This window comes from Polypterus senegalus, chromosome 6, assembly GCF_016835505.1.
Source record: "Polypterus senegalus isolate Bchr_013 chromosome 6, ASM1683550v1, whole genome shotgun sequence".
NCBI classification, from domain to species: Eukaryota; Metazoa; Chordata; class Cladistia; order Polypteriformes; family Polypteridae; genus Polypterus; species Polypterus senegalus.
In genome coordinates this window covers 22556356-22578095 of record NC_053159.1, presented here as the reverse complement: position 1 = coordinate 22578095, position 21740 = coordinate 22556356, and the positions used below count along the sequence as shown (strand labels likewise).

Sequence of the window (21740 nt, the reverse complement as noted above, 5' to 3'; positions counted from 1 at the left end):
CTTTACAGCCTTTGCCAGCAGGGGACATTTTCCAAGCTTGTGTTACCACTGTCCTCCAGTCTGAATTGATAAGACTTGCCAGTTGCACAAACAGCCTCTTCAGACACAATAGCCATATAAAATGGTTGCAGATTTGTCTATTTGAAGTTTGTCCTTTCATGCCTGTGCATTGGAGAGCAAATTGTCTATACACTAATAAAGTCTGCTCGAGCTCCTTATTAGTGCCCATTAAGGCTTTTCTAGAGCCTGCCAACTGTCAAGGTGACCTTTTGCTTTTGGCTTGAACTATTTCAAGTGGTTTTCAATAATGTATTTGCTAACCTTTTCAAAAACTTAAGATTTTTCTTTTTTCTTCTGTTGTAATTGCGTTAAACATGGACATTTTTAAAGGGCGAACCCTCCATCAAAGGAGAAGGTGCTAATAAAATAAGCAGTTCTAGGCAGCTCACCACCAGTGCCAAGTTGGGATGGGTGCAGCCACATGGTGCTCTACAAATATTTCTTATTCCCACTTACCCAAAGAATTGCCAACCTAGCTGTGTGAGTAAGTGTGCATGCGGACACAGCAAAGGACTGGTTCCCTGTTCAAGGGTGGTTCCTGCCTGGTGCCTAGTGTTGTCAGGATGAGCTCCAACCCTCTGTGATTCTGAATTGGATTCAAGAGCTTTAAGAATGTTAAGTTAGGTTAGGTTAATATGTTCAATGATTCTATCCATTCTAGCATAGGATAACTCTGATAAATAATATATTGTGGGAATATTTTCCTTTTGAGAGCCCCTGGGAATTGGATCAGTCCATAACTTCTCCAAAGAGGCCCCGCTCTTCACGTAGCTACAATTCTATTGTGTCATCCGTCCTTTGTTTAGGTTTACTGTCTGTGGTGAGCGCTTTCTCTGACGAAAGATCCATGCCATCATTATTTAATTCCTTCAATAATCACACTGAAATAGTATCTTTTGGTAATTAGGTTTAGCTGTTGTGCCTCACACTTCAGACCACAATTTAAGCAGGGATCAGTAAACACTCACCCGCCACGCACACTCCTTGAATTCCACTCAGCATTACATACAAAATGAGCTTGTCTCCACACAAACCAGCAATCCAGTTCAGACTAGTCCATTTCAGAACATTCTTTGAACTATCATACAGATAAAGAGTCCCAAGTTGCTCCAACAACGCTTGACTGACCAGTAAAATGGAAACCTGGTCAGGGTCTTGTGAAGTTTAGACTTGCAAGGTTAGTGGTCTGATTTTTCAGTCTGACTCCCAGTCATTCCAAACAAAATTCTGTCCTGTTTTCATCCACCTTTTCCTGCTGCCATAAAGATTTCTCTACAAGGAAGGTATGACAATAGATGTATATTTATTCAGTAACTAGTAATAACATTCTTTATTTATTCATCATCATATAAGGTAAATACCACCCCCTACTGTACCATAATGCATGAGCTAGACTTGTTATATGCCAACAGTCTGCCATCTGCTCCCACCCCAGGCAGGTCACCAGAAACATTAGTCATACTCATCTAACTGGTCACGACTGAATGAATTGTCCCAACTAAAAGCAGTTCATGAGGGACAAGTATGGAGAAAAGTCTGGTGAACATGGTCACTTCCAAGCCTACTCTTTAGAATTAGAATTAGAATTAGAATTAGAACAATCTAGACGAGAACAGGCCATTCAGCCCAACAAAGCTCGCCAGTCCTATCCACTTGCTTCCTCCAAGAAAACATCAAGTCCTATGCTCAAGTAAAACTCTGTCTGGTGCTGTTCTAAAGTGAAATACGGTAACCATAACTGTAGTAGCTGCCCAGTCCAGCATGAGCCAGCCATGCCAGTCAGCCTAGCTTAATCAAACATCACACAACCATTAACCATGCAACATCATCTCATCTTCATTTGACCAGCAATATAAGAGATACATTAGCCAGCCGTGGAAATCACCCATCCTGTCTCAGCTTTAGATGCTTATGCTGCTGCTGTATAATATAATATAATATAAGATAAGATAAGATAAGATAAGATAATATAAGATAAGATAAGATGAGAGAGGAGAAGATGAGATAAGACATTATAAGATAAATAAGATAAGATGCTTCATTCTGGAATGCAGAGACCTAAAGCCTTACTCAGAACCATCAGGAACATAGTCCCAGCAATCCATTTTTAAACCTGCAATTTCATTTCCAGGACCACAATAATGTAAGAGCTGTTTCCCAGCTTTTGTGGTGTCATGACCTAGTTCACCCCGGTTCACCCTCTGGTGTGCCAAGGAGGGAAGGAGGAATGGCTGTCATAAGTGAATTTAGCGCAATTGTCTGAGCAGGGGAAGTGGGGTGGTCCCCCTCAATGAATCGAGTGTGATCGACAAAGTGTTGAGGATTCCGCACAATCACCAGAATGCTAGAAGAATTAAGTAGGATCACAAATGGTTTGCACACTTTGGCTTTGACTTGTATTAAATTATATTACAGATAAAGACACTGTAGGTGCTGCACTCAGGGACCACAGAATCCATTCCATCTCATCAGCCACTATGCCTCATTTGCTTTCAATGTGCTGAGCAGTTACAGCTGCACATTTCTTTAAGTGAATACAGACAGATTTCTGTAACAGTTCATGATCAAAAGTCCTCTGCCGTTATTCTATTCTTTGAAAGATTTTGTTGTAATATTCCTTAAACCTGTTCTGTTTAAATATTCTTTAAACAAACACTTGCATTGATCCAGCTGTATTAAGTTCATAGCGCTCCTGAAGCAGTCTCTGTAATACTCATTAGGCATATATGGCCATGTAACTGAAATAGTCATTAAGCACCTACATCTGTATTGCTGTAAGAGTCATTTAGATGGCACTGCTGTATTAATGTAACATTTCTTCTAGTACATTTTACCACAATAATCATTAAGGAGATATTTCTGTATTGTGGTAATATTGTTTCAGTGGTGCTCTGCAATAATCATTTAACCAATAACCAGAGGACTGTTTAACTGTAATATTCTTTTAAGTACATATTTAAATATATCAGAAGCAGCTACTCTCGTACTGGTACAGTCTTTTTAAAAAAGCATATGGAGCTATTATTACAACATCCTCCAGTTATGACAGATGTACAATAGAACATTAGAAAAGGTGTGTTAAGAACAGGCCATTCAGCCCAACAAGCTCTTTCACCCTATTCAGCTAGACTGTCCAAAATAACATCAAGTCAAGATCTGAAGGTCCCTAAAAACCTACTAATCATCACACTACTTAGTAATGTAATGTTTTTTAAAAGAGATCATTGTGTTTCTGACAACTGCCTTAATATCTACTTATATTAGTACACAGTATGCCATACAAAAGTTAATTGAATTTTAGTGAAACATGCAGACTCATGGTCCAAATAAAATGTGACTGAAATAAAGTTACAGATAAGGAGCTGCTGCTACTTCTTATGTTTCTAAACAGTTTATTTCAGTTCTTCTAGAAGTCATAATGTATTTAATTACTTCCGGTGGATCATCTAGAGCAAGCAGAACTTTTCTATTTTGGAAACTCCTTCTTTTGTTATCAACATCAACAAATAAGCCTGTCATTGATGACGTCGCTGATAAAACTGTGTGAAGTAGTGGTCTTCAAAGAGACACTGATGTAAGGCTTTAAAAGCAATGATTTTATATGGGGGGAAGTTTCGACTATTTGATGATCTTCCGGATTGTAACCGTGCATTTCTTTGTCTGCGGCATTCGCTATATTGTGTTTCCTGAATTGTGCCTCTAAGCCACCATGTTTGTCTGCTGGTAAGCTGCTGTATATTCAGAATTTATGTTATGTTGTTATTATTATATTAGAAGATTATATTAATTTATTAATATTTATATATAACATACAGTGGTGTGAAAAACTATTTGCCCCCTTCCTGATTTCTTATTCTTTTGCATGTTTGTCACACAAAATGTTTCTGATCATCAAACACATTTAACCATTAGTCAAATATAACACAAGTAAACACAAAATGCAGTTTTTAAATGATGGTTTTATTATTTAGGAGAAAAAATCCAAACCTACATGGCCCTGTGTGAAAAAGTAATTGCCCCTTGTTAAAAATAACCTAACTGTGGTGTATCACACCTGAGTTCAATTTCCGTAGCCACCCCCAGGCCTGATTACTGCCACACCTGTTTCAATCAAGAAATCACTTAAATAGGAGCTGCCTGACACAGAGAAGTAGACCAAAAGCACCTCAAAAGCTAGACATCATGCCAAGATCCAAAGAAATTCAGGAACAAATGAGAACAGAAGTAATTGAGATCTATCAGTCTGGTAAAGGTTATAAAGCCATTTCTAAAGCTTTGGGACTCCAGCGAACCACAGTGAGAGCCATTATCCACAAATGGCAAAAACATGGAACAGTGGTGAACCTTCCCAGGAGTGGCTGGCCGACCAAAATTACCCCAAGAGCGCAGAGACGACTCATCCGAGAGGTCACAAAAGACCCCAGGACAACGTCTAAAGAACTGCAGGCCTCACTTGCCTCAATTAAGGTCAGTGTTCACGACTCCACCATAAGAAAGAGACTGGGCAAAAACGGCCTGCATGGCAGATTTCCAAGACGAAAACCACTGTTAAGCAAAAAGAACATTAGGGCTCGTCTCAATTTTGCTAAGAAACATCTCAATGATTGCCAAGACTTTTGGGAAAATACCTTGTGGACTGATGAGACAAAAGTTGAACTTTTGGAAGGCAAATGTCCCGTTACATCTGGCGTAAAAGGAACACAGCATTTCAGAAAAAGAACATCATACCAACAGTAAAATATGGTGGTGGTAGTGTGATGGTCTGGGGTTGTTTTGCTGCTTCAGGACCTGGAAGGCTTGCTGTGATAGATGGAACCATGAATTCTACTGTCTACCAAAAAATCCTGAAGGAGAATGTCCGGCCATCTGTTCGTCAACTCAAGCTGAAGCGATCTTGGGTGCTGCAACAGGACAATGACCCAAAACACACCAGCAAATCCACCTCTGAATGGCTGAAGAAAAACAAAATGAAGACTTTGGAGTGGCCTAGTCAAAGTCCTGACCTGAATCCAATTGAGATGCTATGGCATGACCTTAAAAAGGCGGTTCATGCTAGAAAACCCTCAAATAAAGCTGAATTACAACAATTCTGCAAAGATGAGTGGGCCAAAATTCCTCCAGAGTGCTGTAAAAGACTCATTGCAAGTTATCGCAAACGCTTGATTGCAGTTATTGCTGCTAAGGGTGGCCCAACCAGTTATTAGGTTCAGGGGGCAATTACTTTTTCACACAGGGCCATGTAGGTTTGGATTTTTTTCTCCTAAATAATAAAACCATCATTTAAAACTGCATTTTGTGTTTACTTGCGTTATATTTGACTAATGGTTAAATGTGTTTGATGATCAGAAACATTTTGTGTGACAAACATGCAAAAGAATAAGAAATCAGGAAGGGGAAAATAGTTTTTCACACCACTGTACATACATTTTTGACAATAATGCTGTTTTTCCACAGTGAGTGTGTTTTGCAATACACAAGCCCACCCCCCTAAGTGATGTTCACCACCGATGTACTTCATGAAAATTAGCTGTTATCAATCCATCCATTGTCTTCTTTGGTGTCATCCATTATCAAATCACACAGAGCCAGAGTGTGGCACTATAGCATCAGATACACGCCAATCAACCGTGGATAACACAAGGTATAATAATGGGGAACACATGTTGCTTTTGGTTCCCCCAGAACCATTCAAAAGTAAATTATTATTGCACTTAATGTGAATGATCTTAACATCACATAAAATAAGGCCTCTTTGCCAAATCAGGTGCACAAAATAGTTTTGGCTGGCATGCTGAAAAAATGGAAGGAATGCCAATGTAAATGTCACTTGCTTATGAAATTGGCTATTTTTTAACATACATCCACATTTGCTTTTTGCTTACAGTAGTTCCAGGCCCCCTTGCTACTTTCATGGTCAGCAATACTAGGGTGCCCCAATTTGATTAAAGGTGTCCTGAAGCGGTACAAAAAGGAACAGCCTTATTTTGTGTTTCAGATGTTGATTAGCAGATTTATCTGGACCTCATATGTGCACTTTTTAAGAAAGCTGGCCCACAAGTATGCCTCATTCTAAAGTATTTATCCGGCCAGCAAAATCAATATAAAGTCCTTGAGCGTGAAGAAGAACTCCAGAGAGTGCAATCTATTTAATCCTGAGGCTAAAACTGTAGGTATTTATTTCCCGTGACGCATTGCCCTGGAATCGGTTGATGAATTTTATAATTGTCACAGTGAGGGGTGTGTATGAAAGAAGGTAACATGAGATATTTCTGACAGGTCAATGGAAAAACCAGATGTGAAAAGAAGACCCGTGAAATCTTAAAACAAGCAGATCACATTTCCTACAGATGAAGAGATCGTGCTGCCCATGTTTCCCTCCATCATACCACCTCTAATTTTCATGAGAAAAAAAGGGACTTCTAACAGGACATAAGGTGGTGAAGCAAGGAATTTCAAGGTGAGTCAGGGAAGGAGAATCAGACTGTGCCAGGCCTTATGCAGCCTGTGTGCTGACCTTATTCAGAACACACAGGAGCATTGTGACTCTTCTCTGACGTAATGCATTGCTGTCTCAGGAACTAAAAAAGAGCAGGGATGCACTTTAAATGATTAATCTGCAAAGAGCAAGAAATGTATGTGTTATATTCCAAATAAATCCATGACAGGCATCATTTACAGGCCTGGATTGTGAATTACTTAATCAGGTTCATCACGAGCCTGGGACAAAGTCATCGTTAGCCGTTTGATGCGCATTAAAGATGACAGCCGCCCGCTGACAAAAGATTCTGTCCATCTACCCACAAGTTCATTTACTGCTCCCTCCACTTCACATTTGTTGACAACCAACTCTTTTTTGAAAATGGTACTAGTGGAAGGTAGTAAGAGAAACTTTATAAATCAATTTGCTGATGCTCTACGCCAGCAGTGTGAAGTTTATGCATGGCAGGTCAACTTTTGGGTGAATCAATCACCTGGCAGCAAGCAAGCAGGTTATTGAGTTGACAAGAACACACTGTGGAAGAGCTTGATTAGACCGGTCAAACATGCAGTTTCTCATAAAAATGGAGAAAATCTAACACATAAGTAACACGTTTCATTTTGTAATAAATAACATTTTTAGTTACTTTTTTTGAAAGTAAAGCAAAATGTGGCCTTATTTCCCCATACTGGTTGGGAGATGCATGATGATGTTTACCTTTTTTGTTTAGTGCATTCTTATGACAAAGAACCCCGAAATGCATACTTGTCGAGGTTTTTTAGAAACCAGGTTTCTGCCTTAACCAGGTTACTCACTATGCCCTGGTTTTGTGTCTGCAAGTGAACACACTCATTGTCCAATATGGCTGGGGTATGACTAGATGGAGCATTAGAACATCCTTCACTGTTCAGCCCACACAGCTCATTTGCTTATCTGATAGATAAAGTCCCCAGTATTTCATGCAGTGATCTTTAAAAAAACAATATGGCTATTTGTACAATAGTCTTCTTGAATTCACACTTTATATCAATCTCATCTGAACCTATGCTAACACTCACTCCACTAAATTTACACTTTTGTTCTCAGCTACTGATTAATGGCTTGGGCTTAATGATTCCTCCACTCATTTCTCACAGTCACAATGTTCACCATAAACTACACCAACAATTCTAATATATTCTAGAAGAAAAAAATCTGCCAAACTCTTAAGTCTTCTACCATCTTATGCTCAATCAATGCAATATAGGCTGGAAGTTACCAGAAGGTACTGCTAAATCTTTGTGGTTGAGGGGCCCTCCAATCTTCCATCCATCCATTGTCCAACCTGCTATATCCTAACCACAGGGTCACGGGGGCCTGCCAGAGCCAATCCCAGCCAACACAGGGCGCAAGGCAGAAAACAAACCCCGGGCAGGGTGCCAACCCACCGCAGGGTGCGCACACACACACCAAACACACACTAGGGACAATTTAGAATCGCCAATCCACCTAACCTGCATGTCTTTGGACTGTGGGAAGAAACCGGAGCACCTGGAGGAAACCCACGCAGACACGAGGAGAACATGCAAACTACACGCAGGGAGGACCTGGGAAGCGAACCTGGGTCTCCTAACTGCGAGGCAGCAGTGCTACCCACCGCGCCACCATGTTGCCCCACCTCCAAACTTTATTTCATTAATTTCTCAATCCATCCATCCATCTTCTTAACCCACTTATCCAGGACAGGGCTGCATGAAAGCTGGAGCCTATCCATTTGCCAGAAACAGCACTATGTGAGAGAGGGGTGCAGTGGTAAGGACTGCTGCCTCATGGATCTATTGTCCAGGGTTCAAATCCTATACCTGTTTGTCATCCATGGGTACTCTTTATTTTCTCCCCATGTCTGACAATGACATGCAGGTTATGTTAACTTGTCAATTCATATTGAACCTGTGTGAATGGGTGTGTGTGTGTGTTTGTATGTGTTTGTGTGTGTGTGTGTGTGCTGTGTATAGCACTACCTTACACCCAGTGCTGCTAGGGTAGACTTTGCTCCCTAATACCCCAAATTGGATTAGTTAGGTTTGAGTTATATTATAAATCTGTGTGGACTTTTGACATTTATTATTGTTTTCATGAAATCTGGTTATCTTTCATGAAAAGTGCTTGTCTATATATATACACTCACCTAAAGGATTATTAGGAACACCATACTAATACGTGTTTGACCCCCTTTCGCCTTCAGAACTGCCTTAATTCTACGTGGCATTGATTCAACAAGGTGCTGAAAGCATTCTTTACAAATGTTGGCCCATATTGATAGGATAGCATCTTGCAGTTGATGGAGATTTGTGGGATGCACATCCAGGGCACGAAGCTCCCGTTCCACCACATCCCAAAGATGCTCTATTGGGTTGAGATCTGGTGACTGTGGGTGCCATTTTAGTACAGTGAACTCATTGTCATGTTCAAGAAACCAATTTGAAATGATTCGAGCTTTGTGACATGGTGCATTATCCTGCTGGAAGTAGCCATCAGAGGATGGGTACATGGTGGTCATGAAGGGATGGACATGGTCAGAAACAATGCTCAGGTAGCCCGTGGCATTTAAACGATGCCCAATTGGCACTAAGGGGACAAAAGTGTGCCAAGAAAACATCCCCCACACCATTACACCACCACCACCAGCCTGCACAGTGGTAACAAGGCATGATGGATCCATGTTCTCATTCTGTTTACGCCAAATTCTGACTCTACCATTTGAATGTCTCAACAGAAATCGAGACTCATCAGACCAGGCAACATTTTTCCAGTCTTCAACTGTCCAATTTTGGTGAGCTCGTGCAAATTGTAGCCTCTTTTTCCTATTTGTAGTAGAGATGAGTGGTACCCGGTGGGGTCTTCTGCTGTTGTAGCCCATCCGCGTCAAGGTTGTGTGTGTTGTGGCTTCACAAATGCTTTGCTGCATACCTCGGTTGTAACGAGTGGTTATTTCAGTCAAAGTTGCTCTTCTATCACTTTGACTCAGTCGGCCCATTCTCCTCTGACCTCTAGCATCAACAAGGCATTTTCGCCCACAGGACTGCCGCATACTGGATGTTTTTCCCTTTTCACACCATTCTTTGTAAACCCTAGAAATGGTTGTGCGTGAAAATCCCAGTAACTGAGCAGATTGTGAAATACTCAGACCGGCCCGTCTGGCACTAACAACCATGCCACGCTCAGAATTGCTTAAATCACCTTTCTTTCCCATTCTGACATTCACTTTGGAGTTCAGGAGATTGTCTTGACCAGGACCACACCCCTAAATGCATTGAAGCAACTGCCATGTGATTGGTTGATTAGATAATTGCATTAATGAGAAATTGAACAGGTGTTCCTAATAATCCTTTAGGTGAGTGTACAGTATATAGACAACTTCAGGGCTTAAATGGGAATTTCATTCTGAGTCGAGACCAACACTGCCATTTAATGTTTTTCTTGTCTTTTTACCTACAGATCAGTGACGCTAAAAGCAGTAACGTCACTCCCACTTCCTATCACTTGAACACGCCTCTTCCTCCTAGACTTGCATAAAAAAGGACATCACTACAAAAGAATGTCAGACTCTGTTTGATCTTGCGTCTGGAAAGACGGCTGTTATTTTGAATAATGAAGCTCTGTATAATCAATTAATTATCATTACTATACATGGTGGCTCCAAAATCCGTACTAACCCCTACTTTCTCTTCTGCTCTTTTTCCGGTTTTCTGTGGTGGCGATCTGCGCCAGCACCACCTAACCAAAGCACCATGACCGTTATCATCAAATTCTTCCATGACAACCCTGAATACCATGAGGACTGATTGAGGTCAATGATGTTAGGTAGAAGGCTGGGTGCTCTTGTGGCCTTAGAACCCCTGCAGATTTTATTTTTTTCTCCAGCCATCTGGATTTTTTTTTTTTATTTTTTTTGTCCTCGCTGGCCATCAGTCCTTACTTTTATTCTATGTTAATTAGTGTTCCCTAATTTTAATTCTTATTTATTTTGTCTTTTTTCTCTATTTTCAAAATGTAAAGCACTCTGAGCTACCTCATTTGTATGAAAATGTGTTAAATAAATAAATATTCTTGTTGATGTTGTTGCACTTTGTTGATTTTTCACCACCTTTGTCCGTCCAGTTATAGAGGGTTGTGCACTCATCCAGTGCCCCAACATTTTATCGCTGTTAGTTATCTTGTTTTATAATACACACATACATAAAAAATGAACACTTGCAAACATAATTGTATACTTACATTCAGTATGTTCATGCTATTTATGCTTGTGTGTGTGTCTGTGTGTGTCTTTGTTGGTGTTGCATTATTGTTACCTGCTCAAAGGAGACATGATAGTGAGAATTTCATTGTATCGACTACATATGGCAATAAACAATTTGAACTTACACATCTATTTATTATGTTGTGCGTAGCTAAATATTATATAGTGTCTTAAATACCAGTTAATTGGTATTTATCTATCTATACTCTTTAAAAACAGCTACCAAAATCTACTCACATATCTGCTCTGATGCATTAATGAGCTTCTTAGAGAAATCCACACAATGTTATCTATTGTGCCTTATATCAGTATCAGTCACATTGTGCCTTACACATCTATATTACACATTATTTTATAGCACTTTACATATCTGTTATACAGTACTTATCTATTTATCTATCTATCTATCCATCGATCCTAACTCTTTATAAACAGCTACCAAGATCTACCCATGCATCTGTTCACATATAATATTTAGCACGGAGTACTTCTGAGAGACAGCTACTGAAAGTGCTCATATGCATATACATAAAATTCACTTAATTCAGTCCAGCATCGCTGGGCATCATAGCCTATCCTAGCTACACTGGACACAAGGCAAGAAGCAGCTGTCCCACCAAACCACCCACCCGTGCCCACAACAACACTCACAAAGAAGGCAAACTCAGAATTATCAGTGAACATCACATGAAACTCTAGAAGGACGTGCAGTGAAAAATGGACGATATGTAGGCAAAACCATACAGACCTAAGGAGGCCATGCAAACCTGACAGACACAGTGACGTGGCATAGAATGGGGTTAAAATTTGGGTTGCCAGATCCATAAGACACCAAATTATGCCAAACTATATACAGTATCCCCGTGACCCTGTAGTTAGGATATAGTGGGTTGGACAATGGATAGATAAATACAGTTTACAATGTAAACATGTTCAAAATATCCATAAGATATTAGTTTCTGTTTATCTACACATGTAAAAGTGTTAATCACACCTACAGAAATCTCTCTCTGCATCTGTATGCATTTATTTCTCTAATTTTTGTTCTCTAAACTGTTTTAAGGCCACCAGGAATGTGAAGCTCATTAGGTTTCAAGGGAAGACTGGTTGATGACACTGTGCTGTTTCCCCTCACAGTTCAGATGGGAGTCAGTCCTCTGTCCATTTTCAAAAGAACAGCATAACATACAGGAAAGGAAAAGAATGTACTGGAAATGAAGCCGTGATGAAGAACACCTGCAAAAACAATTACAGCTCCTAATGAATGTAATTGATGTAATGACTTTTTCATTAACACTGGATTTTTCATGTGGTTTTCAGTGATGGAGGTGTTGGTTGTGTGAACATGAGGCTTTGGCAGACCATCGATCTCCATGGTATTCATATATCTATCTACCATACAGTGCCATACATATTTATCTCTCATATAGTGCCTTACATATTTACCTATTTGTCCTACTCACATGTCCATGACCAAGATGGCATGACTCCAGATAGTGCATGGATAAAGAAATGCATGGATTGTTCAGAAAACAAAGGGTGGTGAAAGTGTGAGGTAATGAAATCATTAAACCCACTAGAAAAAGCAAATGTGGGAGTGAAATGGAAACCATAAGGTGTCTGCGGCCCCCCACTGCTAATCTGATCCAAAGCCACTTTCCATGCATGAGAGCCACCTTGTATGAAGCCGCTGCCAGGATATCAGAGCGGAGCAGTTAAATGACAAGACCAGCACCAGACGAGACAGCGGCCGCAGGGCACAGCTGTAAACCCGCCCTGAGAGGGATTTCACACAGCTGCCAGTGCTAGAGGTTATTTAAATTGAAAGCCCCCCCACCCGTTTCTGATTGACTTCTCCCACCCCAACGTTAGTCAAATGATCTGCCTTATGTACAGAATTGGGAGTCCCAGCCAGGGCTCGATTCTCTGATGCTTCCTGACAGCTCCCAAAGCAGAATCTCATGAGGTGGAATATTCATACCAGATGTTAGAGGAGATTAAAGGGTCAGCACTCAGTTTGCTGTTTGCTCTGAAACAGATGTTGTAACTCAGATTGCCAAGGAACATAGGTGACCATTAAATCAAATGGCTTTTGTTCTTGAGGTAGATCTGCGCTGGCTGTGACAGGCAAGCCTCTTGCATCTCATTCCTGAAAGGGATGGCTGTCCTGCCTTGTATTTGAAATTTGTCCAAAACCATCAGGTGATTTGGATCAGCGTTGGGTTTGCATAACAAAGATGGCATTGTTAAAATGAATAAAGCAGATTGCATCCCTTTACACTTCTCTGCTTCTCTCTGCCTAAGCAGAAGACTTTGTCTGTTTATTACCATACACTGTTGTAAAATAAAGAGTGATTGATGAATGGCATGGTGACACAATGGTTAGTGCTGTTGACACAAAGCCTCGGTGACCTGGGTTTGAGCCCCAGCCATGTCTCTGTCTATGTGGAGTGTCTTGATGTCCCAGTATTTGTGCAGATTTTCTCCTGGTGCTCCCACATTACTGAACTATACAGATTGGGCCTTAAGTAAGTGTAGGGATGTGCCAGAGTGCTCCTTGGGTAATAAAACTCTACTGACTTGGGATGGACAAATGCTCCACCAGGTCTGCAGTGATGAGGCTGACGTCTGTAATGAAGCACTCAGAGTGAGGAGCTTCTTCACTGAGAGAGGCGATACCCTTCTCACATTGTGGACAGGGCCTTTAATCAAGCCAGGAGCAGACCTCATTGTGTCATCAAACACAATCTCCCCATTATGCAGACTGATCATTCCACATGAGCATTTTTTCCTAAAATGTCCCTTGATCTCCTACCATCAAGCACCTAACCTACACAAACTTCTCATCCACAGCTCACTTCACACTGGAAAGCCACATTTCACTCCATACACTTTAAACTGTATTTGGAGCCACTGTGTCACTTGCAAATATGTCACCAGCAATACCCTATACCTCATCCCTCCGGTAAATTCAATTTTAATTAACAGGCCTCTTGCAAGTTCAAAAATCTTATTTACTTCATTTCTTGTAGGATGTCTTGTAGTGGTCTACATGAACGAAACAGGGAGGCAGCTAGCAGATTGTTTGAAGGAGCACAATCGAGTCATTAAAATCAAAGATCTTACGATGCCTATGGTAGATCATGTCACATCCCTTGACCACAGCCACATTGATCTCTCTGTCAGTGTTCTGCCACAGGGCTTCAAATACTCTTTTCAAAGAAAATCAGAAGACGCTACACTCATTCTCACCCTCCCAAATCCCCAAGGACTTGTTTGTTCAGTTAACTGACGTTTCTAAACTGGCCAAATATGACTGCCCGTGTGCCTGGGTCCTGTTTGGCGCCCAGTCTAGGTTTGGTTCTTGTCTTGCATTTGATGCTGCTACGACTGGTTCCAGCTCCACAAAACCCTGAATTGGATTAGGTGGGTTTGTCTGTGGTGGGCTGGCGCCCTGTCTGGGGATTGGTTCCTGCCTTGCGCCCTGTGTTGGCTGGGATTAGCTCCAGCAGACTCCGGTGACCCTGTAGTTAGGATATAGCGGGTTGGATAATGACTGACTGACTGACTGTAAATGTTATGTTTTGTTTTATAAATTTTAGAAACTGACTTTTTGGGTGTCTAGTGTTATAACAAAAATATTATACATTTGATCTTACAATATAAACATATTTAAAGGCCTCCATCTGCCTAATTTTAACACTTCCAGCCAATATGTATATACTTACTTTCAGGATTTTCATCTACTAGAAAACAGAAATTCAAAATCACTTTACAGCAAAAAAATCTCCTGGTACTGGGATAAAGCGCACATGCACTCCAGACTTCAGGCTGAATGCACAAACACCAGGTAATGGCCGCTTCCTTACAAGCAAATTTCAATCTTTGGTTACTGATTTACGACCTAACGGCAGTGGTTATGTTCTGATGGCTTCCTCCAGCCATTTGTCTCTATTAAAGTGTCTGCCAGAAATGAAAAGATGGTTTGTCTTTACAATTCTCAGGAGGCCAATAACTAATATTAGTTGTCTTTAAAGTGGATTATCTTCCCAGGAGCTCGTTTTACAACCTGACTGCCATGACAGGCTCTGCATTCACTGATTCTGCTTTCATTCCACTTCATAATTAATCCACAAAGATCTTCTTAGAAAGATGATAGACCTCAGTCCTCAGTTAACTACAGCCCTTCAGGTAAATGACAGTAAACTAAGAGCCTGGTGGCCTGCTTGTGGGTGCTACCCCAGCTGCTGTTTCTTATATAACTAGTTAGGTTAAAGACTACCACTTTTTGAGCTCCAGTAATTCAAAAGAGATTCATGGGGAGCTGGAGCACATCTCAGCAGCAAGGCAACTCTGGATAGAATGCCACCTCAGAAAAGAGCACACTCACACACACCCAAAGAAAGCGAGAAAGTGTTGTTGAGTAAAAAAGAGCAATACTTGAGTAAGCTTGGGTGATACTTCTACATTACTTGAGAGTAACAATTTCGGTTTACTTTGACTTTTACTTCACCAGTTTTTAGAACTCAAATGGCTACTTGTACTCCAATATACTGTAATAGCCATGTACGCCCAACTACACTGTGCGTGTTAAAGTTGTCTGTGAAGGGATCCCTGTTTAAACGCGGCTGCCAGTCGTGAACTGGGCCCTTCGTCGAACAGCATTATGATTTTTTATAAGGGAAACAAAATTACAAAAGAAAACCCTTGGACATTGATTCGATAGGAACGGCCTACTTGGAATCACTGTCCGAATCGTAATTATGTGGTGGTGTAGCAGCATTTCTGCTTCTGTCCATTCACAGTCTGTCTTGTTTTCACGACGCTGTCGTTTCCTCTCACAATCTCGCAGGTTGCTTTGTGGCAATCCAAATAGTAAAGCAATATACACGGAGCAATGGTTATAAAAGGGAGACACATTGGTATCCAGGCTCTTTAAAGCATAAATAGGGGTCACTTCACTGACATGTGAGCAAGCCACGGTACAACTGTGAGACGCAGCACTCGCCGGCTACAACGTAACAATAATAATTTCCAAAACGTGCTGTTACGTTGTCATTCATTTTACCCACTGTCTTTCTTTCATTCATATGTTACGTAGGCACATACCTTTTATCTTCGGCAATCTCACTCTCTAACCAGGCCTCAGGAGCTAACCAGCGTAACACTGTCCACCACCCCTTTCGTTATTCCAGCACATTGTTGACATTCGTGAGTAACAACATCGTACTGAACTGGAAGGTGGTCTACGCATGCGTGGAATTCGCGGACACACAAAGATCAAGTTCTAAATGAAGATCTCTTTAGTTAATTTAAAGCACAACAATTCATTTAGTTTGAATGTCTGTGTTTTGAGGTGTGACTGGAGTACTACAGTCTTCAGAAGTATAAGCCTGGAGGAGATTTTTAATGCAATGCCTATGTTTTAGCTGTCTCTCTACTGCCATCCAGTGCTTCTTCTTCTAATTCATTCGCGGACAAACAAAGATCAAGATCCAAATGAAGATTATATATAGAAATTTTGTTGCAAAACTAAACAAGAAAACAAAAGGACAATGCAAATCTGCTCAATGTTTACTTAGTCAATACCTAAAGTGCTGGCTTCCTATGTTTTAGGAACAATTGCTTTAGGAAAATTCTAGAGGAAAGTGAGATATTTTTGTAATGTACACCACAAACGAACACCCAATCATCTATGCAGTTGTTCGATTTTCACTTCACAGCAGTCTGACAAACAAGGGTGGGCCTGGGTGTTTAGAATGGGCCCATAAGTGTTCATGATGTGCAGTCCCAGTTTCAGTTATTCTCAGGGCTAATGCTGAGTTAAGACACTGTCATCACTGCAGCCTCCAAACAGGTTAGGGCTAGATATCAGGGGCAGGGATGGACATTAGTGACATGCAGTTCCAGTTACACTTATTTCCACCGCTGATACCACTACATTCAGACACTGTTCTCACTGCAGCCTCCAAACAGGTCAGGGCTGGATGGATGGGACTAGATTTTGGGAGACATGCACCTCCAAATACTGTGCAGATGGCAGCCTGCCAAACAAGCAACTCTGCTGCAGGCTGCAGTGAGGTACAGTTGTACGTTCACGTGGTATGGTTGACTCACCTTGGCATTGGTGCTGCTTTCAAAGCTTTACACATTATTCTGGGTGTCACAACTCCAAACAAATTGTGAACCAGTTTGAAAAACCAAAGAAAAATGTGAACCAGTTTGAAAAACCAAAAAAAAAGAGTCCAAGTCCAAGTAAAGCACTCTACTTAATGCTGTTTAATGAAGGGAAATGCCTTATTTGGGTTTATTTCGATGGTTAATGTTATTAAACAAATTCCGTTCATCTCCATGTAATTAAGTGTTATTTAGACAAATATTGGGGCCGGGGAAAGATTACAAATGTTTCTCTATTTAAATTAATAACAATTTGCTCTTTGATTTATGTAAATTCACTCCACAATGAGGTTTTCAGGAATAAATGAGCTCCTTCTTAAAACTGATGGAAGCATGCATGTCTCTCCTATTCTAATAGACGGTGCACTGCAATGTTGATTACTTATGACTGTCTTAGATGGGTAGCACAGTGAGTGTAATATACAGGGGTGGGCAAAAGTTAAGTTTACAGTTGTGAATACGCAAGGCCAGCAATTTGAGCACTTACGAGATTGTACCTAAGCGCACTACACCATTGTTACATTCTTTTGAATTAAGTTAATAAAGCTATTGAGCTAATAAAGCTATTGTAATAATCATAACCTGCAGGTTGTTAAATCTACTTTTGCCCACCCCTGTATACAGTGCTAAGGTAAATGCTGTCTATCACGTGATTACTCATGAACCATTACAACTAGAACCTTTATCTTGGTCTTAATCAAATGCTTATGACCTACTCTGGTCAGGAAATTCAACAAATTTTAAATAAGGGTACCCTTCCCAGAGTGAACTGTGTTCCTGTGTTTAGTATAGCAAAGTGATCAACAGACCCAGTAACACAGAAGAAAAAAAGGAAAGAACAGCAGCTACATCTTCCGAGTGTCCAGAAAACTGCCCATGCCTAATATGTCATAAGCAACAGCTTAATAGGAAGAAACACAAAGAAGAGCAGCAACCTCTGCTGAGCCTCCAGCACATCACAGAAGGCAATTAAGTGAAGAATGAGGAAGAATAAGTAGACAGGACACGGAAGAACACAGACAAGCAATCATTAATAGAGCCTAATGTGTTCTGGAAATTCCAAAAATTCTAGGCCACGGCAACATGTTGGCCATTTTACAGGTTGCCAGAAAAGTTTATTATAAAAAAAGCATGGTCTCTGCAATCCCATCTATCAATAATCCTCCAGGACATGGCACATACATGTTCAGGATTCATAATCAAGTAGAAGTATTTTCCTTGCTGCTCTTTGAAAATCAAACTTTACTAAACGTGGACCAAATGACATTGCTGAAATAAGAACAGTGCGATAAAGCGAGGCTCCAGAAGTAAAGCATTTTATTTTAGGACTATGGGTCCTTGCGTTTCACTACGCTTTTATTGACAGAAGAAATTCAAACTTTAATAATGGAACTCTATTGCAGGTTGGTGTCACGTCTAAACAGATCTACCTCTATAATGACCAGTCTTTATCACACTAATAATTTTATTAATAGTCTGAAACAGGCGAGGTCATTAAGAAGAGACCAATATTGTTTGACAGATCTAGAGGAGTTTAAGAACATCCAAAGTCTAATTAGACAATGCAGCATCAATTCTTAAGATTTTTTGTATGTTTGTTATTGAATAAAGGCTGTTTTGAAAATATGCAGGCTTCACCTTAGGGGAAAAAACCTGAGACAATTTACACTCACAATTCAAAAAAATATCGGCATGGATGTCACTTGTTGGTGGGTCATGACATTTGTGTCTTAGCAGAGGAAACAATTGACCATCATTTGAAATGCAAAATGTACACAAAACAGTGCAAGAAAGAAAATTCAGGATAAATGAGTGATAGAAACAAAGCACATGACTCCTAGGCTGGTCAGACACATGCAGGGTTTGACTTTCTACCATTCAGCTCTACTTGTGGTTGGCACATTCAGTCACCTATGGATGGTATGCATGGAAAAAGGCACAGTAATGAGAACGATGACTAGGAGATGAGTGGACTGGACAGTACTCACCGGCAGCCTTCATCCTATGTTCTTAAGTGTGCAAAAAATAAAAAAAACAAATAGGAGAGAGAAAGAGAGAGGAAGGTTAGCAAAGCAGCAGCAGCAGAGACTGGGCAGGTATACAGTTGGGACATTCCTGTGTAGCATTTCACTAATGCTCAGCCCAGCATCATGTGCTGTCCCCAGATCTGACATTCTGCATTGATTTTTAAATCCCAAAGGAGAAAAAAAATCACAATAAAATGAAGAGAAGAAGTGAAACTTGGTGCACTACCCAGTGACAGAGCATGACGTAAGACATATGCAGAATGACAATTTGACATAGAATTTAAACTTAAACTGACCTAGTTTGAGAAATTGTCCAGTAATACTCACTCCCTGAAGAGCAAGAGCAGATATTATTAAATTAAAACCAGGGCTGAAAGGGTTAAAAGAGAGCATTACTGGAAAGAAGATAAGAAATAGGAAATAAGGGTATACTTTCTAGGAAAATTAGGACATGAATAAGGAATATGACTTCTTGTGCCCAGCACACTACCTTAGATGTGCACAGCGCAGGATCAGGCAACCCCTGGGGGATCATTAAAAACAGGATTTTCTACCTGCCCATGTCAAAATTTAAAATGGACACATTTTCTATTTAGACTTGTTACCAGGATGGGATAGGTTTACTAGTGACCCAGAATTAAATGGACAAGGGGCAGCACATTGGCACAGCAGGCCATGTCACTGCCTAACAGCTTTAGTATCCCAGTCGGAGTTTGGGTGTTTTGTGTGGAGTTTGCGTGGTTTCCTTTCCAGGATTCTGGTTTCCTTCCAAAGTCCACTCCACCAGCCTATCATGTGTGCATAGATGGGCACTGCCATAAACAAGTATTCTGTCACCTCCTGCCTTGCTCCTGATGTTGCTTGGACAGATTCTGACTATTTAACTCTATACTGTACTGGAAAAGGACAGCAGGGAGAAGTTAGAAAGGATAACAAGAGCTTAAGGAGCCTTTAAGTGATCACCAGACAGCACCTAAAGTGCTTGCATGGTTTCACACATAACATTCAGAAAAAAACAATTTAAGTCGCCCTCTGCCAGTTAAAATTTAACAAGGATATGCATTAAAATAATTGCATGTTGAAGAAAAGGAAATTTGAAAAGCTCTAAAGCTTTTAATCTGTAATCCTTTAACTTGAATCTAACCAATGGAAAAGAAAAACATTTTCAAGAATAGGAAAATTCCTGTAAAAACCGTCCATAGACACCAGATGACAGTAAATAAAGGAACTGTATAATAGATTTAGAGAGGTGACGATCATAGGAGAGAGTAACAAAATTGTCCATTCAGGAGGCCCTGTTTTCTACTGCAAGATATACACACTAAAACCAATGACTTTGCCAATGTCCTGAAAATAAAGACATGCCATTTGTGTGACTACACAGCTCCAAGGATGACCGTTAACCTGCTTAGGGAGTTCTAGAGCACAAGTCACAGTCCAGCTGCTGGCTGTTTGTCAGACTCTTCTGTTCCAGTATGTCTACAGTACCTCAAGCTACTCAACAGAAATGTCCAATTATGGTCCCATTTTCTAGTTTATGCCTTTTAAAACACTTTGCATAACCTTCTCCAGAAGGTGGCACATCTGTTGGCTGCAAACACTGAAGTGTTTGACTAACAGAGAATGTCACTTGGTCAGTAATAGCAAAGCTGTTCAACCCTGCTCATTCGAGCACACTGTCCAGCCCCAGTGTCGCTGAGAGGTGGTCTTCACTGGCCTTTTTTTCCTGCCCCTCATCCTTTACTGTAGTAGACAGGCTACATGTTTAAGAAGGCACATTTTAAAGCTTTAGTATATTGGTGGCTGGGCATGGTGTGCCAGCTCAATCGTCCTGTGCTGTCCACTGGTTTAGTATCTTACTTTTCTTTTTCTTTTTCAGCTGAGAAGTCAGACTGGCATAGGTTCAAACCCAGTGAAGATTACCATAGCCTGGTAAGTTTGACAAGACTGTCTGGGTGGTACTGGGGAGGTAAATATTATTTTAGCAGTGATATCACACAGTTTGAAGGGATGATGTTGTGGTGCTGGAATCCCAGACAGTTCATCAGAGGGAGGTGGCCCTGATAAGAGGGCTCCATGGGTCACGCCACCACCACCAGCACAACAAAAGCCCAACTGTTTAAAACAAGATTCCAAGCTACAGCTCTGTCCACATGGGCTAATCTTTAATCTACAAAAACCCCTCATGACACCGCTGAGGACCCCTTCTGTGTCACAGACATGACTGAATTTACATGATGACTAAAACACATACTTCATCGCGCTGAGGGCAATGATTAAAAAAAAATTAAGTGAATGGCCACCAGAAGAACTTGAAGACAAGAAAGGCACAGTTTGCTAAACAATGATGCAAAAGTGAGGGAAATGAGCTGGCACACACACACACAGTGGTACTCATCAGTTACGACTGCACAATTCACAAATAGTGAACCGGGCCATGTGGCATAATCCTGGCACCATAGTTCCAGGTGCACACCAAAGACACAACAGCTAGCAGCACAAATCATTCCATTGAAGCATCACCGTTCCCATTCTAAAGCACTATACAGAGACACTGCACGATATACATTAGTTGGTATAGCCTCTACAATTCCCCTGTACATCACTCAATAGAGGCACCACAGTTCCCAGTATACATTAGTTGGTATAGCCTCTACAATTCCTGCTATCAATCACTGTGTAGATGCACCTCAGTTCCCAGTATAAATCACTACATACA

The 21740-nt window shown here is 40.7% G+C and overlaps 1 protein-coding gene across 8 annotated transcripts in view; it reads right to left on the bottom strand.

The window, feature by feature from the left end:
* Positions 1-21740, bottom strand: part of agrn (agrin) — a 501409-nt gene that overhangs the window by 332023 nt on the left and 147646 nt on the right. For 6 of the 8 annotated variants that reach the window (XM_039755568.1, XM_039755567.1, XM_039755573.1 and 3 more), the window contains exon 3: positions 18983-19003. The exons of the other annotated variants lie outside the window; for them this stretch is intronic. In XM_039755568.1, the coding sequence (XP_039611502.1) occupies positions 18983-19003 (21 nt within the window). The remainder of the gene's footprint in view (positions 1-18982; positions 19004-21740) is intronic. 8 annotated transcript variants of the gene reach the window in all.